Source organism: Tamandua tetradactyla, chromosome X (assembly GCF_023851605.1).
Source record: "Tamandua tetradactyla isolate mTamTet1 chromosome X, mTamTet1.pri, whole genome shotgun sequence".
NCBI classification, from domain to species: domain Eukaryota; kingdom Metazoa; phylum Chordata; class Mammalia; order Pilosa; family Myrmecophagidae; genus Tamandua; species Tamandua tetradactyla.
In genome coordinates, this window is record NC_135353.1 from 137,352,473 (window position 1) to 137,379,619 (window position 27,147).

The following is a 27,147-nucleotide window of genomic DNA, read 5'->3' on the forward strand; positions in this document are numbered from 1 at the left end:
AAACACAGTCTCTGTCCACATTTTCTCAGACTCTTCATCGCTCATTGACCTGGCCTTGAAATATCCTCCCTGTTCCCCCAGGTCCCCTAACAGTTGATTTGCATAATTTTTGTGTGGCTACTTGCTGCTTTTAGGGAAGATTTTGTGGTTCTCTCCCTGATCCTCAATTTTGGAGATTCCTCCTTGCTTCTCTTTTTTATTCCCCCCTCCTTTATTGGCTTAAGTCCTGCAATGGATCCCTGGATATAAGTCGAGATCTGCCTCACTGCTGTGAGGAATTTTAGAGTCTATGTACTTGGTAGAAGGTGGGAAGGATCCCACCTGCTGCTTCTGTGCACTTTTTGAGGTGTGTGAGATCGAGTGAGAGGATGGAGAGAGGACTGGCCAGGCTGGGATGGAAGTTTCCTATCTGATAGTTTTCTCTATCTTTAATTCAGCATTTGTGTGATCCTTTTGCAGTCCATACCTCCCTCCAGAGTTCTGAGCAAGTGAGAGTTGACTTTTTATTTGCTGAATCTCTGGGAAGAGGTTTTCAGTAGACGTTTACATAGCCATTTTGATGATGTCATGCCAAGAATCAGAAGTTTGAGTCTGGTCTTGTTTTACCTTTAGTTTTTATTCTAGTAACATATATATATATGACCTAAAAGTCCCCATTTTAAACATATTCACATATACAATTCAATGGTGTTAATTACACCTGCAATGTTGTCCTCCCATTATGACCATTTATTTCCAAAAGTTTAAAATGAACTCAAACAGAAATTCTGTACATATTAAGCATTAACTCCCCATTCCCTATCCCCAACTCAGCCCCTGCTAACCTATATTCTAGATTTTTTTTTTTTTTTTTTTTACTGTGAAGGTATGGCATATCTTTTAATTCATGGAGATGCTAAAATATATACTTAATGACCTAACATACATCTTTCATCATAACAACATCTGAAATTCACACAAAAAGATAAAACTTTTGGCTATGTAATTGCCATCAGTTTATATACAGATGATGATTTTAAAGATGTAGTTGATTGCATTTACATTCTGCCACTCAGCCAATAACTTCTTTTTTTTTTTTAATAGGTAAAGACTTATTTTTTTTTATTAATTAAAAAAAGAATTAACAAAACAATTAGAAATCATTCCAATCTACATGTACAATCAGTAATTCTTAATAACATCACATAGTTGCATATTCATCATTTCTTAGTACATTTGCATCGATTTAGAAAAAGAAATAAAAAGACAACAGAATAAGAATTAAAACAATAATAGAAAGAAAAAAAAACAAAAAAAACAAAAACAAAAAACCTATACCTCACATGCAGCTTCATTCAGTGTTTTAACATAATTGCATTACAATTGGGTAGTATTGTGCTGTCCATTTCTGAGTTTTTATATCCAGTCCCGTTGTACAGTCTGTATCCCTTCATCTCCAATTATCCCTTCTTTTTTTTTTTTTTTTAATTAACGGAAAAAAAGAAATTAACCCAACATTTAGAGATCATACCATTCTACACATGCAATCATTAATTCTTAACATCATCACATAGATGCATGATCATCATTTCTTAGTACATTTGCATTGGTTTAGAAGAACTAGCAACATAACCGAAAAAGATATAGAATGTTAATATAGAGAAAAAAATAAAAGTAATAATAGTAAAATCAAAACAAAACAACACAAAACAAAACAAAAACCTATAGCTCAGATGCAGCTTCATTCAGTGTTTTAACATGATTACTTTACAATTAGGTATTATTGTGCTGTCCATTTTTGAGTTTTTGTATCTAGTCCTGTTGCACAGTCTGTATCCCTTCAGCTTCAATTACCCATTGTCTTACCCTGTTTCTAACTCCTGCTGAACTCTGTTACCAATGACATATTTCAAGTTTATTCTCGAATGTCCGTTCACATCAGTGGGACCATACAGTATTTGTCCTTTAGTTTTTGGCTGGATTCACTCAGCATAATATTCTCTAGGTCCATCCATGTTATTACATGGTTCATAAGTTTATCTTGTCTTAAAGCTGCATAATATTCCATCGTATGTATATACCACAGTTTGTTTAGCCACTCTTCTGTTGATGGAGATTTTGGCTGTTTCCATCTCTTTGCAATTGTAAATAATGCTGCTATAAACATTGGTGTGCAAATGTCCGTTTGTGTCTTTGCCCTTAAGTCCTTTGAGTAGATACCTAGCAATGGTATTGCTGGGTCGTATGGCAATTCTATATTCAGCTTTTTGAGGAACCGCCAAACTGCCTTCCACAGTGGTTGCACCCTTTGACATTCCCACCAACAGTGGATAAGTGTGCCTCTTTCTCCGCATCCTCTCCAGCACTTGTCATTTTCTGTTTTGTTGATAATGGCCATTCTGGTGGGTGTGAGATGATATCTCATTGTGGTTTTGATTTGCATTTCTCTAATGGCCAGGGACATTGAGCATCTCTTCATGTGCCTCTTGGCCATCCGTATTTCCTCTTCTGAGAGGTGTCTGTTCAAGTCTTTTTCCCATTTTGTAATTGGGTTGGCTGTCTTTTTGTTGTTGAGATGAACAATCTCTTTATAAATTCTGGATACTAGACCTTTATCTGATATATCATTTCCAAATATTGTCTCCCATTGTGAAGGCTGTCTTTCTACTTTCTTGATGAAGTTCTTTGATGCACAAAAGTGTTTAATTTTGAGGAGTTCCCATTTATTTATTTCCTTCTTCAGTGCTCTTGCTTTAGGTTTAAGGTCCATAAAACCGCCTCCAGTTGTAAGATCCATAAGATATCTCCCAACATTTTCCTCTAACTGTTTTATGGTCTTAGACCTAATGTTTAGATCTTTGATCCATTTTGAGTTAACTTTTGTATAGGGTGTGAGAGATGGGTCTTCTTTCATTCTTTTGCATATGGATATCCAGTTCTCTAGGCACCATTTATTGAAGAGACTGCTCTGATCCAGGTGAGTTGGCTTGAGTGCCTTATCAAAGATCAAATGTCCATAGATGAGAGGGTCTATATCTGAGCACTCTATTCGATTCCATTGGTCGATATATCTACCTTTATGCCAATACCATGCTGTTTTGACCACTGTGGCTTATATTCTAGATTTTTATCTACAACTTTGCTTATTCTAATTTTCTCATATCAGTGATATCATACAACATTTGTACTTATGTGTCTGGCCAATTTTACTCAGCATAATGTCTTCAATGTTCATCCAGATTGTTGCATGGATAAGAACTTCATTTCTTTTTAATACTGAATATTACTCCATTCTACTTATATACCACATTCTGTTTATCCACTCATCAATTGATGAATTGTGCATATACCTCAATGAATATCAGTGTACAAATCTTCACTTTCAAATCTTTTGGTTATGTCATAGTAGAGGGATTGTCAAGTCATATCGTATTTCTATAGTAGTTCTATACTTTTTTTCCTGAGGAACTGCCAAACTGTCTTCTTCAGCAGCTACACCATTTTACATTGCCACCGGCAATGAAAGAGTATCCTTATTTGTCCACATGCTGTCCAACACTTGTAATTTTCTGCTTTATTTTTAATAGTAACCATTTCAATGGGTGTGAAATGGAATTTCATTGTGGTTTTGATTTGCAGTTCCCTAGTAGTTAATGATGTTGAGCACCTTTTCGTGTGCTTTTTACCCATTTGTATTTCCTCTTTGGATAAACATCTATTCAAGTCTTTTGCTCATTTAAAAATTGGATTGCTTGTCTTTTTATTGTTGTGTGGTAGCTTTTCTATACATATACTTGATATTAAACCCTCATCGAATATGTGGTTTCCAAATATTTTCTCTCATTGTGCATACTGTCTTTCCACTTTTTTGACTAAGCACTTTCATGCAAAAATATTTTTAATTTTGTCAAGGTCCCACTTATCTACTTCTATTTTTCTGTAGCTTGTGCTTTGCATGCCTAACACAAGATCTTGAAGGTCCTTCTCAGTATTTTCTTCTAGAAGCTTTATAGTGCTCATTCTTATATTTAGGTCTTGATTCAATTATTTTTATAATTGACTTTTTTTCTTTTTTGTGAAAAATAACATATACACAAAAAGCAATAAATTTCAAAGCATAGCACAATTAGTTGAACAACAGATTGCCGAGTTAGGTATGGGCTACAATTCCACAATTTTAGGTTTTTATTTCTAGCTGCTCTAAGATACTGTAGACTAAAAGGAATATCAATCTAATGATTCAGCTATCATATTCATTTGTTAAACTCTACCTTCCCTGTATCACCTTTGATCTTTCTATCCCACTCTTTAGGGATATTTGGACTATGCCCATTCTAACTTTTTCATGTCGGAAGAGGCTGTCGATATGGGGTAGGGAGATGGAACTATGTGATGTTCTGGAGAGGCTGAGCCCTCTAGGCTTCAGGACTTATGTGGTCCAGGGACCGATCTGGAGGTTCTAGGTTTCTGGAAAGCTACTCTAGTGCATGAAAATTTTGTAGAATCTTATATATTGCCCTAGGTGTTCTTTAGGATTAGCTGGAATGGTTTTGGTTGGGGTTGGGCAAGTGATGATAGCTAGCAATGTCTAACTGAAGCTTGTGTAAGAGTGACCTCCAAACTAGCCTTTCAACTCTATTTGAACTCTATATACTTTATCAGTTACACTTCTTTTCCCCCTTTTGGTCAGAATGGAATTGTTGATCCCATGGTGCCAGGGCTGAACTCATCCCTGGGAGTCATTTCCCACGCCACCAGGGAGACTTTCACCCCTGGGTGTCATGTCCCATATAGGGGACAAGGCAATGATCTCATTGTACAGTTAGGCTTAGAGAGAGTGAGGCCACATCTGAGCAACAAAAGAAGTCCTCCATAAGTAACTCTTAGGCATACCCATAGGTAGGCTAAGATTCTCTGTAACATACATAAGCTTCACAAGATACATAAGCTTTCTCAACATCAAGGGATTGGCCTATTGATTGGGTGTCCCTAATGTTTGACACAGTAAGTCTTTGATTCATTCTGAGTTAATTTTAGTGCATGGTATGTAATATGGGTTCTCCTTCATTTTTTGCATATGGATATCTTGCTATCCCAAGATAATCTGTCAAACAGACTATTCTTTCCCAATTGAATATAGTTGGTAGTCTTGTCAAAAGTCAATTGGCCATAGATGTGAGGGTTTATTTCTGAGCTTTTGATTCTATTCCATTGGTCTATATATCTATCCATGTGCCAGTACAATGCTATTTTGAATATTTCAGCTTTGTAAAAAGCTTTAAATTCAGGAAGTGTGAATTCTCCAACTTCTTTCTTTTTTTCAAGATGGTTTTGGTCATTTAAGTCCACTTAACCTGCAGGCAAATTTGATAACTGGCGTTTCCATTTCTGCAAAATAAGCTATTGGAATTTTGAGTAGGATTATGTTGAATTTGAAATCATTTTCGGTAGAACTGATATCATAATGATATTTAGTCATTGAATACATGAACAAGGAATGTCTTTTCATTTATTTAGATCTTCTCTGATTTATTTTAGCAATATTTTCCATGTATAAATCTTTTATACTCTTGGTTAAATTTATTAGTAGATATTTGATTATTTTATTTGCGATTACAAATGGAATTTGTATTGATTTCCTCCCAAGATTGGTCATTACTAGTGTATAGACGCATTGAGTTTTACATGCTGAAGTTTTACCCTGCCACTTTGCTGAATTTATTTGCCTTATTAGCTTTGCCATAGTTTTTCATGAGTTACAATATATAGGATCATGCCATTCGTGAATAGTAAAAGAGTTATTTCTTCCTTTCCAGTTTGAATGTCTTTTATTTCTTTTCATTGCTTAACTTCTCTGACCAAAATTTCCTGCACAATGGTGAAAACAGTGGTGACAGTGCACATCCTTGTCTTGTTCCAGATCTTTGAAAGAAAGCTTATAATCTTTTACCACTAAGTATGATGTTAACTGTGGGTTTTCTATACATGTCTTTATCATGTTGTGGAAGTTTACTTTTATCCATATTATTATAAGAGTTTTTATCAAGAAAGGATGTAAAACATCTTTCTGCATCAATCAAGATGATCATGTGTTTTTTCCCTTTTACATCCATTTACATAAGAGAAATTGGTTAGTAATTTTCTTTCCTGGTAGTATCTGTGTCTTGATTTGGTATTAGGGTGATGTTGGTCTCATAGAATGAATTTGTTAGTGTTCTTTTTTGTTCAGTTTGTTGGAAGAGTTTGAGAAAGATTAGTATCAATTCTTTTAGGAATGTTTGGTAGAATTCACCTCTGAAACCATATGGTCCTAGGTTTTGCTGGGACATTTCTGATGACGATTCAATCTCTTTATTTATAATTGATCTGTTGAGATCTCTTTCCTCTAGAGTCAGTATAGATTGTTCACGTATTTGTAGAAATTTGTTCATTTCATCAGGGTTGTCTAATTTGTTGGCATACATTTGTTCATAATATTCTCTCATATAACCTTTTTATTTCTGTGGGGTCAGTAGTACCTCACCTTTATCATTTATTATTTTATTTATTTGTATCTTTTTCTTCTTTATTAGTCTAGCCAAGAGCCAATTCTTTTATCTTTTCAAAGAACCATCTTTTAACTTTGTTAATATTCTCTATTGTGTTTTAATACTCTATTTCATTTATTTATGCTCTAATCCTTGTTATTTATTTCCTTCTGCTTGATATGGGTTTAGTTTGCTGTTCTTTTTCAATTTTCTCCTGGTGTGCAGTTAGGTCTTTGATTTTAGCCCTTTATTCTTTTTTTTTTCTTTATTCTTTTTAATGTATGCATGTGGGTCTATAAACTTCCCTCTCAGCACTGCCTTCATTTCATCCCATAAGTTTTGATATGTTGTATTCTTGTTTTCATATATACTGATTTCCCCTGTAAATTCTTCTTTGACCCACTGAGTTTTTAAGAGTGTGTGATTTTGCTTCCATCAATTTGTAGATTTTCCAGTTCTGTGCCTGTTATTGATTTTCGGCTTCATTCCATTATTGTCAGAGAAGATGCTTTGTATAATTCCAATCTTTGTAAATTTATTGAGCCTTATTACATGATTCAATATGTGGTCTACATTAGCGAATGATCCATGTACACTTGAGAAGAATGTATATCCTGCTGTTTTCGCATGTAATGTTCTCTATATGTATGCTAGGTATAGTTCTTTTATCATATTATTCAAGTTCTCTGTTTCTTCTTTGATTTTCTGCCTTGATGTTCTGTCTATTGATAAGAGTGTTGTATTGAAGTCTCCAACTATTATTATGGATGCATCATGTCTACCTTCCATTTTGCCTGTATTCTTCTTATATATTTTAGGAGATATATATATCTCCTAATCACACCGTGATTAGGTGTACAAATATTTATAATTGTTTTCCTTCTTGGTGTATTGCCCCTTTTATTAATATGTAGTGCCCTTCTATGTCTCTTGTAACAGCTTTTGTCTTAAATTCTATTTTGTCTCATATTAGCACAGCTACCACAGCTCTTTTTGTTACTATTTGCATATAATATCTTTCTCCATCCTTTCACTTCAATCTATTTTTGTCTTTCAGTCTAAGGTGAGTCTCTGGTAAAGAATATATAGTTGAATCATGCTTTTTTATCCATTCTGCCAGTCTTTATCTTTTGATTGAAGGGTTTAATCCATTAATCTCCATTGTTATTATTGAAAAGGCAATACTTACTTCAGCCATTTTGTCATTTGGTTCTTATATGTTATATATTGTATCTATCTCTCTTTTCTTTCATTGCAGCATCCTTTTTTTTTTTTAACATGGGCAAGCACTGGGAATTGAACCTGGGTCTCTGGCATGGCAGGCAAGAATTCTGCCTGCTGAGCCACTGTGGCCTGACTTGCCTCATCCTTTCGTGATGTATCTGACTCATCCCTTTCTTAATTTTGTTTTTATATATTTTTAAAATACTTTCCTTGTGGTTACCTTGGGGTTTGCATTACATAAGCTACACCTATAAACTACTCAGTTGAAAAGATACCAACTTAACTTCAATAACATGCATGTTCTTTTTCCCACAGCCCTCTCTTTCTCATTTTTATATTGTTTTCTTCTTACATTACCTCTTTATATTTTGTTCTTCCATTATCAGGAAATATTCCTTTTTCTTGTTCAATTGTATTTTGACTCTTACAGGAAATAAAGTGTAGAGCTGCATATTGAGGATACAGTAATATTGGGTTTTGCACTTACCTTTCTTGAAGATCTACATTTCTTCACACTATTCCAAATCATGCTGTGCTGATTTGAAACTGTTATGTACCCCAGGAAAGCCATGTTCTTCTAACCTATTCTTGTGAATCAGACCTAATGTGGACATGATCTTTTGATTAGGTTGTTTCCATGGAGATGTGACCCACCCATTTAAAAGTGGGTCTTAATCCTTTATTGGAGTCCTTTATAAAAGACACAGAGAGCTCAGAGCTCAGAGATGTTTGGGGACAGAGAAAAAAAATGCCCTAGGAAAAGTTACAAGTATACAATGGAGCTGAGAGACCATTTTGAAACCAACCCAGGGGAGATGAGCCAGCAGACTCTGCCATGCGCCTTCCCATGTGACAGATGAAATTGGACACCATCAGCCTTTCTTCAGTGAAGTTATTCTCTTGTTGGTGCTATGGTTTGGACATTTTTATGGTCTTAGAACTTGTAAATATGTTACTCATTAAATCCCCTTTTAAAAAGCCAACCCATCTCTTGTAAATTACATTCTGGCTGCTTTAGCAAACTGAAACACATGCTGTTCTAGTTTGCTAGCTGCTGTAATGTGATATACCAGAAACAAAATGGCTTTTAAAAGGGGAATGTATTCAGCTTTCAAGTTTATAGTCCTAAGGCCGTGAAAATGTCCAATTAAGGCATCAGGGAAAGATATCTTCGTTCAAGAAGATCAGGTTTCTCTCTTAGTTGGAAAGATATATGGTGAACATGGCAATGTCTGTTAACTTTCCCTCCAGCCTTTTTGTTTCATGAAGCTCCCCCAGGGGTATTTCCTCTTCATCACCAAAGGTTTCTGGCTCTTGCGGCTCTGAAGCTTTTTCCAAAATGCTTCTTCCTTTAAAGGATTCCAGTAAACTAATCAAGACCCACCAGGAATGTGTGGAGTCACGTCCCCTCTAATCAAAGGTTAATACCCACAACTTGGTGTCAAATCTCTGTGGAGATAATCTAATAAAGTTTCCAACCTACAGTGCTGAATAAGGATTAAAAGAAATGGCTATCTTCACAAGATGGATCAGGATTAAAATATGGCTTTTCTAGGGCACATAATCCTTTCAAACCGGCACACATGCTCTCCTGTGTTTTCCTTTCAACCTACAGAATTCCTTATAGTAATTCGTGCAGGGTAGGTCTCTTGTTGACGAATATTTATCTATGAATATTTTAAACTGTCCCTCATTTTTGAAGGATAGTTTTGCTGGATAAAGAAGTTTTGGGTGGCAGTTTTTCTCTTGCAGTACCTTAAATATATAATAACTGCCTTCTGGCCACCATGGTTTTCAGTGAGTAATTAGCATTTATTCTTACTGAGGATCCCTTGTATGTGACGAATTGCTTTTCTCTTGCTCCTTTCAGATTCTCTTCTTCCTTTGCATTGAACATTCTGATCAGTATGCATCTTGGAGTAGGTCTTTAGGGTTTATTCTGCTTGAAGTACTTTGAACTTCTTGGACATGTATATTTCTGTCTTTCATAAGAGTTGGGAAACTTTTGGCCACTATTTTTCAAATATTCTGTCACTTTTCCTTTTTCTTCTCTTTCTGGTATACCCATGGCATGTATGTTTGTGTGCTTCATGCTGTTACACAAATCCCTGAGATACAGTCATTTTTCTTTTTTTTTCTTTTTTGCATGGGCAGGCACCGGGAATCAAACCCAGGTCTCTGGCATAGCAGGTGATAATTCTACCTGCTGAGCCACCACGGCCTGCCCCATTTTTTTTTTCTGTTATTTTCTCTACCTGTTCTCCTCACTGTATGGTTTTGATTCTCCTGACTTGCAGTTCATTGATTCTTTCTTCAGCCTGTTCAAATATGATGTTATATGCCTCTAATATATTTTTCATCTCCATTATTGTGCCTTTTATTCCCATAATTTCTGCTACGTTTCTTTTTTTTTTTTTGGCATGGGCAGGCACCGGGAAATGAACCTGGGTCTCCAGCATGGCAGGGGAGAACTCTGCCTGCTAAGCTACCGTGGCACCCCCTGTTATGTTTCTTTAAAACTTTCAAATTCTTCTTCAGGTCCACACTTTTCCTTCTTATTTCATTAGGTCCATATCCATATTTTCCTTCATCTACTTGAATTGATTCAGGAAATCTGTTTTCTTTGATTAGTTGTTTCAAATTCTGTCTCCTTTGATGTTTTAATCTGTTTTATTGCGTGAACCATATCTTTCTTCTTTTTAGCATAGCTTGTAATTTTTTTTGCTGATCTGGGCATCTGGTTATTTTGATGTATTAACTCTGAAGGTCAGTTTCCTTATCTTCTCAAAGGTTTTATTGTTATTCGGCTTTGTGTTATGACTCTTCTTTGACGCTTGGTCCAATTTATTTTGCAACTTTAGGGTAGCCTGTGTTTAACTGTTCAATTTTTCTCAGCTCTTCTTTATTTGTGTCTTGCCCTGGATATGTGGTACAATTTTTAACATTGCACTTTTCATGCAATTGTTTCTCTTCCAGAAGAAAGCTTCTTTACCTCCGTTTCTTCCCCAGAAATCTTGATCTGTTTTATTGTTTTTGTTCAGAATTTTCTCCCCAGCTCCTATGATTTATTCAAATTCTGTCCTTCACTCAATGACGTCTTTTCCTTATACTTTTCAGTTCTGGGACCTATCCTGTCTTAAATCAGCTCACTTTCCCCTAGCGTTTTTTATTCCAGGGGCTTTGTGTCTTCAGTTTCTTCCCCTTTAGGGTATTCCGCTGTGGGGATAACATCAGTCTCAAAAGACTGATTTCTGGATCAATCCAGAAAGATCCATTTTGCATTTTAGGTGGTCCAGTAAACAGAATGGAATGAATGAGCCTACTTAATGCAAATAGTTCTGCCATGGTCTACCCCCATCCACCACCAAAGGTCTTTTTATATGTGGCAAGCTTTAGCAGCTTGTAGTCTACCCTGGGATTCTGAAGACCTGGGTCCCTATGCCTGGTTCTAACACTGTTGAGAGTGTCTCTATAGTCTGCATCTATGGCAGGAGGGATTCGGGCCATGTGGACTCTATACAGCACCTAGGCTGGGGCCAAGGGAGGGGGAGGGATCCAGACTGGTGGCTCTGGGAAGAAAATCTCCTATCTTCTCTTGGAGATTATTCTACTTTTTCTTTGATTCAGTGTTTCTGGAGTCCTTCCTTAGTCTCTATCATCCTCCAGAGTTCTAAGCAAGTACGATTTTGTCCTTTTATTAGTTGATTCTGAGGAGAGATTTTTTTTTAAACTTCCAGAATGGCCCTGAGATCTTAAAGAAACTACTCATTCTCATTATGTCTGTGACATAATAATAACAATAATAATAATAATTAAACTCTTCCAAGAGACTTTAGGATTTCATGTAAGGGTGGTGTGCTGGTTTAAAAGGATGTATGGAGCCTAGAAAAGCCATGCTTTAATCAAAATCCCATTTCATAAAATGGCAGAATAATCCCTACTCAATACTGCATGTTTGAATCTGTAATTAGATCATCTTCCTGGAGATGTGATTTGTCAAGAGTGGTTGTTAGCTGGATTAGGTGACGACATGTCTCCACCCATTTGGGTGGGACTTGATTGGTTTACTAGAGTCCTATATAAAAGGAAATATTTTGGAGAATAAGAGATTCGGAGAGAGCAGGGAAGAATGACATAGCCATAAGAAGCAGAGTCCATTAACCAGCGACCTTTGGAGGTGAAGAAGGAAAACACCTCCTGGGATGCTTCATGAAACTGGAAGCCAGGAGAGAAAGCTAGCAGATGATGCTGCGTTTGCCATGTGCCCTTCCAGCTGAGAGAGAGAGAAGCCCTGATGATGTTTGCCATGTGCATTCTCACTTAAGAGAGAAACCCTGGGGTGGGCCACGGTGGCTCAGCAGGCAAGAATGCTTCCCTGCCATGCCAGAGAACCCGGTTTCGATTCCCAGTGCCTGCCCATGTTAAAAAAAAAAAAAGAGAGAAACCCTGAACTTCATTGGCCTTCTTGAACCAAGGTGTCTTTCCATGGATTCCTTTGATTGGACATTTCTATAGACTTGCTTTAATTGGGACATTATCTTGGCCTTAGAGCTGTAAACTAACAACTTATTAAATTCCCCTTCTTAAAAGCTATTCTGTTTCTGGTATATTGCATTCCAGCAGCTAGCAAAATAGCACAAGTGGTGAAGGATGGATGGGGAGAAGAGTAAGCCATTCAAGGGAAGGAAAGACAGCTTGGAACCTCTATTCCCCTTTTTCAATGAGGGCCATTCTTATTTTCAGTATTGGTCTTGTATGTAACTGTTTCAAAAGGAAAAAAACTAAAAGAGCTCAGTTAATTTTACAAAAAGGTCTCAGAAAATCATTGCACTCTGTAATCACTATGTTTTATGTTGGTTCAAACATTTTATGTTTCAATTAGGATTACATAACTACAGAAATGTTTTTTCAATTTTAGTAGCTATTTCCTGAGATTTTTCTATATTCTGAAGGGTTAAAAGGGTAAGTGATAATGACATTCTATGAGTTAGAAACTGCCATTTCATGGTATTGATTCACAGGGGCAAACAAACTGTGCCAAAGATGCTCAGCTAACAATGTCCTCATCAGTGGCTTTCTTAGATGAAATTTAACATCAAAGGTTGTCGTAGTGTTTTATATTACATTTGTTATTTTTTCTGTATGTTGCATGGCGGGGTCACATTTCATTGTGTGGGTATCCCTTCATCGTAGCACCATTTGTTGAATTATCTTGTTTGTTTGTTTGTTTTTTGGGTTAGTGCATGGACTGGGAATCAAATTGGGTCTCCCGCATAGCAGGTGAGAATTCTACCACTGAACCCCTTTATTGTATTTATTTTTAATTTTCATTTGTTCCCTTAAAGAAACTTTTTGTACAATTGTTAAAAATAAAGGTGGTATCTCTATAATCTCATCCATACTCTTAAGATGTGAACATCATTACTAATAAAGAGCTAAATGAGGAAAGAATGCATGTTTCCATTTAGATATGCTTTCATTTGATTTAAATATTATAATTAAAATTTATTTTTAAACATTAACTAGTATTAATAATAGCTACATTTGAAAAATAATAATACATAATTGACATACATATGAACATGTGAAGTGCATTAGAGAACTGATAATAATACTTAACTGAAATAAATCACTGCTTAATTTAATTCTTTCTTCTATCGCCTGCAAGTTTAAGCAGAACACTTCCAAACTTTTTGAAACTTTATCTTGAAGTTACAATCCTCTTCAATGGAAATTACTGTTCTAGACTAGTCAGCATCAAAACCCCTCCAATATCATTATAGTTAGGAAACTATCTTAGTAAATACTGCTAAAAAATCCTCTATGGAGTTCACTTTTGTTGTTTCTTTTGTTCTGCCAAAAATGGAAAGATATACAGTTCAATGAAAGGCATCATATCTCAATATTTGCCAGCAAAAAATAAGAAGGTAAATGATATTCTTTCCATAAACTAAGCCCTTGCTACTTGAGACAAGAAAGAAGTTTCCCCAATTGATACCTAAATTTTAATCAATCATCACTCACACTGTCATGGAGGCTACGCAACTGTTTTTTGTTTGTTTGTTTGTTTTTTAAGATTACAATAACAGATCAAAGATCACCAGAACATAACTTTTGAAGACCAAATATGGAAAATTTTGTATCAAAAGTTTACACGGGGCAGGCCATGGTAGCTCACTGGCAGAGTTCTCACCTCTCATGTCAGTGACCCGGGTTCATTTCCAGGTGCCCGTCCATGTAAAAAGAAAAAAGAAGTTTACACAACCCCGCAAAAATATGAATAGGAAGATGTAGAAAAACTTACAAAAGGAATAAACATGAATCTAACTGAATTGGTAAGGTATTAGTAGAATAAGAGTATCTCAGCCCATAGTATCTGAGAAAGAAATGAAAACAGACCTAAAAATAAGGTTGAAGATTTTATGAAAACTAGAAGGGATAGTCTAAGATAAACATAAGCAATTTTAAATTCTATGCTATAAAATATTTCAAAAATGTTACTAAGAACCAAATGGCTGAAAAAATTGAGATTGATGATATTTCCCCATAAAATAGAATATTTGTAAAAATGGACAATTTACACAGAAATATTATTGGTGTAGGACTCAGAAACTACATTTTCATTTTTTTTTCTGTGAATTGAAAAATACACTGTTATACATTTAGTAGCTTCAGTGTATATAAAAACCTTTGGAATCAGGTGGCCTCGGTTAGGACTGTGTCCTAGTTTACTAGCTGCCAGAATGCAATACACCAAAACAGAATGGCTTTTAAACAGGGGAATTTAATAAGTCACTAGTTCACAGTTCTAAGGCCAGAATAATGTCCCAATTAAAATAAGTCTATAGAAATGTCCCATCTAAGGCAACCAGGGAAAGATACCTTGGTTCAAGAAGGCCAATGACATTCAGGGTTTCTCTCTCAGCAGGAAGGGCACATGGCAAAGTATGCTAACTTTCTCTTCCAGCTGCTTATTTCATGAAGCTCCCTGGGAGGTGTTTTCCTTCTTCATCTCCAAAAGTCCCTGGCTGGTAGACTCTCTGCTTCATGGTTCTGCGGCATTCTCTGCTTGCTCAGAATCTCCTCGTTTTCCCATCGGTTTCAGAAGAAACTCTCTACTTCCTGGTTCCGCAGCCTTCTGAAGCTTTCTCCAAATACATCTTTTTTTTTTTAGGATTGCAGTAAACTAATTAAGACCCACCTGGAATGGGTGGAGACACATTTCCACCTAATTAAGTTTAATACCCACACTTGATTGAGTCACACCTCCATGAAGATAATCTAATTAAAGTTAGTACTGATTAGAAGAAATGGCTGCCTTTAAAAAATGAGATTAGGATTAAAGCATCCTTTCAAATCAGCACTGAGTGCTTTCATTATTACTTCCATTTTTGTATTCTCATTTAAATAAAATCCATCTGGGTGTGTAAACTTCACTTAAAGGAAAACAGAGCACTTTTTAATCACTATTTTCCACTTAAGAATGCCAGTCTTCTTGTGCATGAAATGAATCTGAAGTGACCTGGAAACACTGGACCCTCAAAAGTGTTTAACATTGATTCTTCATGTCCTCAAGCCCCATTCTTTTGTTTTTTTCTCTTTATTGTTTATTTTTGTTGACATATATTATGTATTCACATACCATGCAATCATCCAAAGTGTACAATCAATGGTTCATGATATCATTGCATAGCTATGCATTTATTGACACAATCAACCTTTTTTTTCCCTTTTTGATGAAAAATAACATTTATAAAAAAATAATAGGTGGAAACCCAGAGCCCTCAGGAGTGCCCAGATGGGCAGATGGGGACTAGAAAGTAAGCCAAACAGTGTTTCTTGAATGTGTTACCCTCACCAGTACAGCCTCACGACCTGCGACTCACCCCACGCCCCATGCACCTGAACCCCATCACCCGCCCCCCACTCTCCAAGCGCCCCTGCCCTGCCAACCTCTCGCGTGCATACCTGTTCCACAACCCCATCCCAAGCACAGCCCAACCCACCTCTCCTAATGCAAGTGCAATCTGGTGCTGCCTCTCCCAAGCCCTACTTCCCAGTTCTTGCCCATTGCAGGTGGTCCCCAGTGCATAAAGGCTACAGGCACTTACCTCCATACTCAGGCTACCCCTGACTCCAGCCCAAACAGTTGTGTAGCCCAATCCCACCCACCACCTGAGCTCTGTGCATGGGTACAACAGTTTATAGCACTCCCAGATCCATGCATGCACACAGCCCCCAGTCACAACCCCAGCTCTGGGAAAGCACTGATGTATGTAGCCAGGCCACATCCGCCCCCAGCCCATGCAGGCATAAAGCCGAACTGCTGCCCTAACTCTGCTTTTATGAACAAAGGGCCCTGTGCCCTAGACCAGCACATACCAGGGTTCTGCTCCCCAGACCCACACAGCAGCATCCTCACCTGCCGCTGAGTACCAACGCTCACAGGCACCAGTTTGGCATCCCTAAACTGCACCTATGTCTGTGCTGCAACGCATCACTGTACTGATGTGCCCCACCCCATGCCCTGCATCCTGCTCTACATCCATCCCGCAAATATAAGGCTTTAGGAATAAACTTCCAAAGTAAAACAATCAAGATATTTAAATGCCACGAAAGCAACAGAAGATCACGAAGCATATCAGGATGCAGACAGATATAGCTCAGCCTAACAACCAAATTAAAACACAAACATTGGAACAACTAACAAAAGATGTTCATACAACTCTATTAAAAAACAAATGGAATGGTTAATGACAAAAAGGAGATCAAGAAGGCACCAGAAGAGCATAAAGATGAATCTGAAACAATAAATAGAAAAATAGCAGATATTAGAGAGATTAAAGATGCTTTAGACCAAATAAAAAACATACCAGAGACACAAAACAGCAGATTTGAAAAGGCAGAAGAAAGAATAAGTGAACTAGAGGCCATGACAACTGATTTAGAATACCAAAACAGAAAATGGCAAAAAAGATGAAAAAATTTGAATTGGATCTTAGGGAAATGATGGACAAAACAAAGCACACAAATATAAGAATCATTGGTGTCTCAGAAGGAGAAGAGGAGAGTAAAGGACCAGGAAGATTAGTTGCGGATATAATGGGGGAAAACTTCCCAACCCTTATAAAGGACATAAATACACAAGTCAAAGAAGCTCAACAAACTTCAAATAGAATAAATCCAAATAGGCCTTTCCCAAGATACATACTAATTAATCTGCCAAATAGTGAAGAGAAGCAGAAAATTCTGAAAGTGCCAAGAGAAAAACAATCTACTACATACAAGGGAAACCACATAAGATTGAGTTCAGAATACTCAACTGGCATCATGGGGATGAGAAGGCAGTTGTGCTGGTTTGAAAAGATGCATGTACCCTAGAAAAACCATGTTTTAATCTAAATCCCGTTTCATAAAGGCAGAATAATCCCTATTCAATACTGTATGTTTGAAACTGTAATCAGATTATCTCCCTGGAGATGTGATTTAATCAAGAGTGGTACTTAAGCTGAATTAGGTGACAACATGTCTCCACACATTTGGGTGGGTCTTGATTAGTTTCTGAAGTCCTATGAAAGAGGAAACATTTTGGAAAATGAGAAGTTCAGAGAGAGCAGAGCAGAATGACATAGCCACAAGAAGCAGAAGTCTACCAGTCAGAGACCTTTGGAGGTGAAGAAGGAAAATGCCTCCCTGGGAGCTTCATGAAACAGGAAGCCAGGAGAAGAAGTTAGCAGATGACACCATGTTTGCCATGTGCCCTTCCAGCTGAGAGAGGAACCCTGACTGTGTTCGCCATGTGCCTTCTCACTAGAGAGAAACCCTGAACTTCATCAGCCTTCTTGAACCAGAGTATCTTTCCCTGGATGTCTTTGATTGGACATTTCTATAGACTTATTGTAATTGAGACATTTTCTAGGATTTAGAACTGTAAACTAGCCATTTATTAAATTCCCCTTTTTAAAAGTCATTCTGTTTCTGGTATATTGCATTCCAGCAGTTAGTAAACTAGAACAGCAGTGGTGTGATACATTTAAGATCCTAAAAGAGAAAGAAGTCCAGCCAAGAATTCTGTACCCAGCCAAATGATTCTTCAAAACTGAGGGAGAGATTAAAATTTTCACAGACAAACAAATCCTGAAAGAATGTGTCAACAAGTGACCAGCCCTACAATAAATACTAAAGGGAGTTCTGCCAGCTGAAAAAAAAAAAAAAGACAGGAGAGGGAGGTTTGGAGGAGGGCAGAGAATTGAAGAGTACCAGCAAAGGTAGCATAAATGATAAAAAGAGAAAGAGGGAAAAGACTATATAGATCTGACAAATAAAATCCAAAAGATAAGAAGGTGGAATCAAGAAACGCCTTTTCAGTAATAACTTTGAATGCTAATGGACTAAACTTAATTAAAAGACACAGTTTGGCAGAATGGATTAAGAAATATACTCCAGCTATATGCTGCTTACAAGAGACTCATTTTAGACACAGGATACAAATAGATTGAAAGTGAAAGGATGGAAAAATATATTCCATGCAAGTTGTAACCAAAAGAAAACAGGAGTAGCTATACTAATATTGGAGAAAATAGACTTTAAATGTACAGATATCATAAATGACAAAGGACAGTATATATTAATAAAAAGGACAATTCGCCAAGAAGAAATAACAATCATCAATGTTTATGTTTCCAATCAAAGAGCTCCAAAGTACACGAGACAGACGTTGACAAAACTGAAGGGAGCAATAGATGTTTCAACAATAATAGTACAAGACTTCAATACACCACTCTGCTCTATAGATAGAACAACCAGACAGAATATCAACAAGGAAATAGAGAAGTTAAATAACTTGATAAATGAATTAGACTTAACAGACATATATAGATCATTGCACCCCAAAACAGCAGGATATACAGTCTTCTCTAGTGCTCATGTAACATTCTCCAGGATAGATCATATGCTGGGGCATAAAACAGGTCTTAATAAATTTAAAAGCATTGGAATTATGCAAAGCACTTTCTCTGATCACAATGGAATGAAGCTGGATCTCAATAACCACCAAAGAATGAGAACGTTCACAAATAAATGGAGATTAAATAGCGCACTCTTAAACAACAGTGAGTCTAAAGAAGAAATTGCTAGAGAAATCAGTAGTTATCTGTAGACAAATGAAAATAAGAATACAACATATCAGAACTTGAGGGATGTGGCAAAGGCTAGGCTGACAGGGAAATTTATTGCCCTAAATGCCTATATTAAAAAACAAGAAAGCAAAAATCAAGGTCCTAACTGCTCACTTTTTCACATTGGAAGGGGCTGTCTATAATATGGGATAGGGGTTTGGAACTAGCTGATGTTCTGGAGAGGCTGACCCCTCTGCATTTCAGGACTTATCTGTCCAAGGACACACCTGGAGGTTGTATGTTTTAGAGAGCTATCCTAGTGCATGGAACCTTTGTAGAATCTCGTATAATGCCCTAGATGTTCTTTAAGATTGGCAGGAATGGTTTGGGTTGGGGGTTGGTAAGCTATAATAGGTAGCAATCTAACTGAAGCTTGTGTGAGAGTGACCTCCAGAGTAGCCTCTCAACTCTATTTGAACTATTTCAGCCACTGATACCTTATTAGTTACACTTCTTTTCCTCATTTAGGTCAGGATTATATGGTTGATCCCACAGTGCCAGGGCCAGGTTCATCCCTGGGAGTCATCTCCCACACCACCAGGGAGACTTTAACCTCTGGACATCATGTCCCATGTACAGGGAAGGGAAAATGATTTCACTTCAAGGGTTGAAGTACAATTTCTGAATGGGAAAGAAGGGACTATTATTGCATTGCAGATGGTGATTCTTATAAAGCAAAAACTATTCATTTCCTTTTTCTAGACCTTGGGCCTAGAAGAACATATGCTAAGGCATATCTAGGTTGAACAAAATTGCATCATACAGATATTTGCTCTCAATTTTGATTTGTGAAAAAAATGTCCAAAATCCCTCCTAAGTGCATAACTCCATATGTATTTTAGCCCCAAAGGTACCATACCTGTCCCAGCACAGTGCCATGCAGAGTACAATGAAAGGGCACCACCTTCTTGGGGAGATATGTAGGCAGCCTTTCATACATGTAGACACAAAGCATGAGCATCAGAATTGGATTTGGATCACAGATTTCAGTTGCCTAGTTTCAAAGAAGAAAAATATAAATCAGAAGATATACAGACAAATTAAAATGATAGAAATTATAATATGTATGCTGGTTTGAAATTATTATGTTCTCCAGAAAAGCCATGTTTTAATCCTGATCCAATCACGGGGGGCAGCCATTTCCTATAATCCTGATTCAATACTGTAGGGTAGAAGGTTTTGATTAGATTACCACCACAGAGACGTTGTGAGTGTTATCTTTTGATTAGATGGAGATGTGACTCCACCCATTCAAGGTGGGTCTTGATTAGTTTACTGGAGTCCTTGAAAAGGGAAACATTTTGAAGAAATCTTAGAGCCAACAGAATCTTCAGAGTCGATGTAGATGTTTGGAGATTGAGGCAGAAATAGCCTGGGTGTTATGCAAGGATTCACAGAAATAGCCAGAACCTGAAGAGAAGAAATCTCCAGCCCCAGCAGATGCTAAACCAAGAGATTAAACTCAGAATTTTGTGCTGGAGCAGTTAAGTGAATGACCACAAATGCTTAGAGAGGGAACCACTGGTATCGGAAGCTGGAAGCAACGGAACCAGGAACAAGGACCAGGAGACGCCAGGCACGTGCCTTCCCAGACCACCCTTCCTTGATCCAAGGTGTCTTTCTTTGGATGCCTTAGTTAGGATGTATTTATGGCCTTAGAACTGTAAACTTATAACTTATTAAATTTCCTTTCTAAAAGCCATTCCATTTTTGGTATACTGTATTCTGCCAGCTAGCAAACTAGAGCACTATGTAATACTTTTTTTTCCTTCATATTTGTATCATTCTCTGAAGCCATTTCTTTGAGTGAATTGCCTAATATGGCCTCTCTTGAAGAACTGTGAGACAGCCAAATATGGAAGCAGTACTTTGAACTATGTTGTTTCTCTCACTTTTCCATAAATTATACACCCAGGCAGCTTCCTATATCATTTTCTCTGTTCCTTACTAATCATTCTCTTCTTTCTCAGACCCCTTCTGCAAATTAGTTAATTAGTAAGATTTACTGCTTCTTGACAAAACAATAAAAAATATACCCATCACTTCTTCCAAGGAAGGCCAAGAGTGTATGAGGAAATGTGGATTAGTACATTATTTGAGTGTCTGGTGTTATTGTCCATTAACTGCTGCCAAATATCATTCAGATACATAAAAGATGTATTAGATGTGTTCTAAGTTAAAACACTGATCTTACAGTCACAAAACCTCCATAAAAAAACAGTAAGATGCCATAGAGAATATTATACACTAGAAAGGATGACTAAAATGGCAGAGACACCATTACTGCCTTAAAATAGCACATGATAGAGTAAAAGAAAAAAGTCAAAGCAACAAAATACTGTGCGATAAGGCAAAAAATTAGCATGAAACTTTTAATGGAATGGCTTTTAAGAAGAGGAAATTAATAAATTACAAGTTTACAGTTCTAAGGCCATGAAAATGTCTCAATTAAAGCAAGTCTAAAGAAATGTCCAGTCTAAGGCATCCAGGGATAGATACCTTGATTCAAGAAGGCCGATGAAGGTCAGGGTATCTCTCTCAAGTGGAAAGGCACATGGCGAACACAGCAGCATCTGCTGGCTTTCTCTCCAGGCTTGTTCATGAAGCTCTCCGAGATGCGTTTTCCTTTTTCATCTCCAAAGGTCACCGGCTGGTGGACACTGTGCTTCGTGGTTCTGCAGCATTCTGAAACTTTCGCCAAAATCCTTTTCTTATAGGATTCCAGTAAACTAACCAAGACCCACCTGGAATGGACAAGACTCATCTCCACCTAATTAAGCTTAATACTCACACTTGATTGAGTCACATCTCCATGGAGATAATCTAATTAAAGTTTCCAATATGCAGTACTGAATAGGGATTGGAAGAAACAGGTGTCTTTACAAAATGGGATTAGGGTTAAAACATGACTTTTCTAGAGTACATACATTCTTTTAAGCCAGCACCCACAATTTGATTCTTAAACACACTTTTTTGTGGGGGTGGGGGGTGCATGGTCCAGGAATTGAACCCCAGTCTCCGGCATGAAAGGCGGGCATTCTAACCACTGAACTACCTGTGCACCTGTTAAATTCACTTTTGAAGCTTAAGAAGGTAAATTTCAAAGGGAAGAATGTGGTCCTGCTGGGACCTGTTTGATGAGCACATGGTTGTGAAATGAAAAGGGCAGTTGCCGGTGATGGGAAATGCATTTGCTAGAGGAAGGAGAATCACAAGAGGCAGAACACTCTGAGCTTGATTATGGGGCCAGTGAAAATCTTTTGATCTCTGCTTTAGCGAATACAACATAAAACAATTTAGGTAACAAAATAAAATGTATTCCAAAATTCATCTTTGAAAAAATGTGATGAAAATGCTGAGACTTAGTAAACAAAAAAAAAAATGTTTATCTCGGTTGTAATATATTTGTGATAATTAAGACAATATAGTGAGAAACCAGGTAAAACTCTTCAAATGAAAGAATATTCTTTCCTTTCCTTATGATACATTTCAATAAAAATAAATAAAAATAGCTACACTTTAGCCATTCCTCAGTTTACAAAGCCAGATAGATGTTGAGATGTTTGTTTAAAACAAGATTTTTCATGGGCAATATTATTTCAAAAATGTTATCATTATTTTCTCTATGTAGAGCTAATCAGAAACTTCAATTTTTTAGGTCTTATCTTCTGAAAATAGTATTTTGCTACTGCACTTGCTAAAGACAGGTAATTAAATCACAAAATGGAAAATTTTCCCATAATATAAAGAATGTTGGAGGAGAAATTTGGTAAATTACATTCTAACTCTGCTACTACACAGAACCATGATTTTGACTAAATCAACTGGATTCCTGAGGCCTTGATTTTGTCATACATAATTAGAAGAAATGAGATGATCCTGAGCTTCATGGTGAATTTAATATGCTATGACTTCATGGTATCAGCAGATTTCAAGTAGACTCCAACTGTAATTAGCACTACTCATTGGCATAGTCTAATCTTGAAGAGAATTCTGTTGATTGCCTCCTAACAGCCATTTTTTCTTTACTAAGATTTTCACATTTTGTGGGTGTTCCATTTCCTTTACCAAGACTTGTTTAGTCACAAGCATAGAATATAATTTAGGTCAATGAGATGCAAGGAGAAATATACTGTGCAGCTATTGGGAAAGGATTGCCTTCCTGCAGCTATTGGGGACGGATTGCCTTCCTGGAAAAAAACAGAGATGCACAAGAGGGGTGGCCATTCATTCTGCCCCAGGAAAAGCCGGAGACAACTTCTGCAGCCATTTCAGGTCTGTGCATGCACATCTCAACAACAAAGCTAACGGGCTCAGAATGGATGAGCAAAATTGAATCCCTGATAACTTTATTGAGAAACTGAATAACTATTCCTCTAACCTCCTACCACTTAACTTCATGTTACGTACAATATTGAATTTACTTATATTTTAACCAATTTTACACATGCATTCACTTAGTTAAAGTTGAAAGCATGCTAGGTGACAAAAAACAAAAACTAGCAGACCAAAAATGTAGGGGCAAATGTATTCACCCTCAGCTCTCCTTATTACTTAGTATATTGTGTATAATACAGTAGTCATAAATATTTAATTTTTATAAGCGTCTCTGTGTAAGGGAATAAAACATATGTCGAGTCAAAAACTTCCCATGATTTTTTTGTTTGTTTTAAATAAAAAGCATGCTATGAAAATGAGAACATGTAATCACTGTTTACTTCTGCTGGCTGATCTTCACGATAGGATATAACATTGGCCCAACAATTCACCCAGGTGATTCCCCAGACAACAATTCACTCAGGTGATTCCCCAGTTGCAAGGGAGGACATAAGGAAGAAGAAAAGTAAACATTAATAAATGAGGCATTGCTGAATTGCACTATACAAATGTGGGCAAGTGCTAAATATCAGCATTAATTAAACATGCAGTTAATTTAATGGTGATATTATAAAACACATCTTACCATTTAATGTGGTTGGTAAATCTGGGCTGATATAAAATTAGGACTGTTTTTACTTGAAACTGACTGGTGGAGCTTCATATTTATATACTAAGTTAACTGCCAATTTTTCTCTTCATCAAACTTTGGAAATTTACTCTACATTTTTCCTAGTAGATGCTTAAAATGTTAACGATTTTGGCTACACAATAAAGTGAGCATATCTTGGATCAACATATCTGAGAAAAGCAGAAGCAAAAGAGACTTGCAATGTATGATGAATTATATATATATATATATATTGGGGGGGGCAGGGGCATGGACAGGCTCTGGGAATAGAACCTGGATCTCTGGCATGGCAGGTGAGAATTCTGCCATTGAGCCACCATTGCCTGCCCTGAATTATATTTTTAAATAAGATATGCTCTTGCTTGTGAATACCTACCAAATTTTCAAGGGCAATCTTAAACTGTAACCTGCCCAGGCATCTTTTCCTAGTTCCTTTTCAGAGGGTCCTCTAGGGACTTTGAGTCCCATAACACATTGCTTCTATGTCCTTTGTGACATTTATCAGCCCTTTTTCATGTACTTGTCACAATTAGCCAATAAGATCTTCGAAGGTATGAGTGTGGTATAGCTTTTGACAGGGAAGAATCAATAATTTGTTGCATTGAAGGGAACTGTAATGTCGCTATTCTTCCAAACCAAAATCTTTGATGACAGTTTCTATTCAAAACTCGACTATTAAAAATGAACACTCTGATCGAAATATTTGATTACAGTTGCTCTTCACAACTCTATCTATACAAAAGAATGTTAATATCAGGTCTGGTATATCATGACTATAACATGCAAGTAAATTTAATGTAATGAAAAAAATTAAACAATTATGAACCGTCATTTCTTTAGCAGATAAAGGAACCATTTTATAACAAGCTATATTTCCACACTAACATTGTCAATCTCTCTGAATCACAGACTGGAAAACCCAGTATTAGTTATAACCGTCCTTCTTTTGTGCCCTTCTTTTGCAACTGGTCACCAAGTCCATAAAACCTCATGATTTCTCCTATATCAGCTCATCACTTTCTGTCTCCACTACCCTGATCTGAGTATAGAAGGTTATTAACTCCTCCTTGACCAACTGAAATAGCATTCTGATTGGTCTTTGTTCCCAGTATCCAGTCTCTTTCCTCCAAGTCCATTCTGTTCATTGTTTTAATAGTAAATGTCTTTATTCCCATAATGCCCACATGGTAAATTTGTACTTTATGCTGACATCCACCTATACATCTACATTTATTTTTCTGATCCTAGCCTTCAATTACAGCAACAAATCCATACAGATTTCTAAATGTCTGATATTTGTTCACAATTTACTTCTAGTTATGACATTTCCTCTGAGCAAATATCGTCTTCTCCTGATACTACAGATCCAAATTCAATTCAACTTTCAATTCACAAAATAAGTCTTACCTCCTCCACAGAGTTCTCAGTGCATTACTCTAGATCATGCTGATCTCTTCCCTCATTTGAAATCTACTCTTGTCTTCGGTATGCCTCCCTATTTGACACTTAGTTACATGAATACAGTATTATTTCTCCTTTAACATTCATTACTTTTGATAATTCAATGAGCTTTTATATTCTTCAAAGTCATTTCATTACCCCAAAGTTCAAAAAAGGGCTCAAACAATAATAAGCATACTATATATATATATATATATATATATATATATTTTTTTTTTTTTACATGGGCAGGCACTGGGAATCGAACCTGGGTCCTCTGGCATGGCAGGCAAGTGTTCTTGCCTGCTGAGCCACCGTGGCCCGCACACAAAATATATTTTTAATGATTGCTCTTGAGAACTTGTGTGAAAGACCACATGGTTATAATTTGAATGTCCAAATATAATAAAATGTATGTTGGCATTACAGTCTCAACACATATTTATTTTAAAACCAAAGTGAATAAAATGTATTTATTGCTACTAAATTATAAAAGTGTAATCTTTATTGCATGTAACTCTGCTCTTTTAATTCACTGTTAGATCTTGGTAAATACTAGTAAAGCACTCAAGCTTCGTTCTTGCAGTATATGACACCTTAGCCTGTTACCAGACCTACTTTCTCATTATGCACAGTTGGGTATAGATAATTATAGAGATTTTCAAAATTCATTATGTTTCTGTGGAGTCATATTTCAATTTCCATACTTTACCAATATATCATGGAAAGTCAGTTTCAATTCACATTTCAAAATTTATGAGCAAAACAATATTACAAACACATATACTAACAGAGAACACTCATAAAATGTTTATAGAATGCATGACATAAAGTCATCCACCTGTATCTCGATGTCAAAGCCAATTTCATGAAGAGCATTCACAATAATCAGGCAATTGTGCAGATACTGCTCAGGACTCTTAGGTTGTGTGTACATATTTACAAAGTGAGAGTCAATCTGCAAAACACAATGACCAAACCTTTTATTAAGGGAAGAAAAACTGCTGCTTTTTCAGCATTCTTTGAAATTCAGCAAAGAATCATTCAAATATTAACATTTTGTCAATATTAGATCATTGCACTCAAAATGTAAGAACAAACAAGAAGGCAATGCTGGCCACTGAGACTCTGATATTTGATTTAATATTAAGAAATTTAAAACAATCAGTTTACAGAAAATATGCATCATGTTTTAATTACTAAGTTCTTTCCAATAAAATAAGACAATTTTATATGAATAAGACTTACCAAAAATGAGCAATACACTGCTAACTGTGTTGCGAAAACAAGACCATCTGAAAGATCTTTGTCAAAGTTCACTATCCATCTTTCTGAGGGAACAACACCTATTCCAAGAAAATAGGGAAGGTAAATACAACATTTAATTTTCTTTTCTAAAAAGATAACTTTAGGAAATTTGAGTAATAATCAAAGATAAATTTTATCTCTTCTTAGAAAACAAAAGGAAACATTTTAAATAGTGCAAATTTGTAAAATTTCAGAAGCTTAAGACATAAAAGATATCTATAAGGCTGTATAAGTAACAGCAAGCTGCCTCCTTTATTTCTCTTTGAACCACTTTGAAGAATACACAATCACGTGGTAATGGAAAAGAAATCTAATATTTTTAAATTATTTATTTTGTTGGAGCTCAAATGTTTCATAAATGATCATCAGCATGGGAAAGGAGGCTCACAAGTTATGGGGTTACTTGAAATTCTAAAGTTTTATTACCAGTTTCCCTCTTAGTAATTTCCCAATATATAGGATAAATATGTGCAAGGGGCTGGAG

General features: G+C 36.4%; 1 protein-coding gene across 2 annotated transcripts in view; it reads right to left on the bottom strand.

Moving 5' to 3' along the window:
* The window catches only part of CFAP47 (cilia and flagella associated protein 47), a 429,253-nt gene that overhangs the window by 195,257 nt on the left and 206,849 nt on the right, over positions 1–27,147 (bottom strand). For both annotated transcript variants that reach the window (XM_077144877.1, XM_077144876.1), the window contains exons 34-36: positions 26,604–26,701; positions 26,197–26,313; positions 19,767–19,901 (exon numbers count right to left, since the gene is read on the bottom strand). In XM_077144877.1, coding sequence (XP_077000992.1) covers positions 19,767–19,901; positions 26,197–26,313; positions 26,604–26,701 — 350 coding nt within the window. The remainder of the gene's footprint in view (positions 1–19,766; positions 19,902–26,196; positions 26,314–26,603; positions 26,702–27,147) is intronic.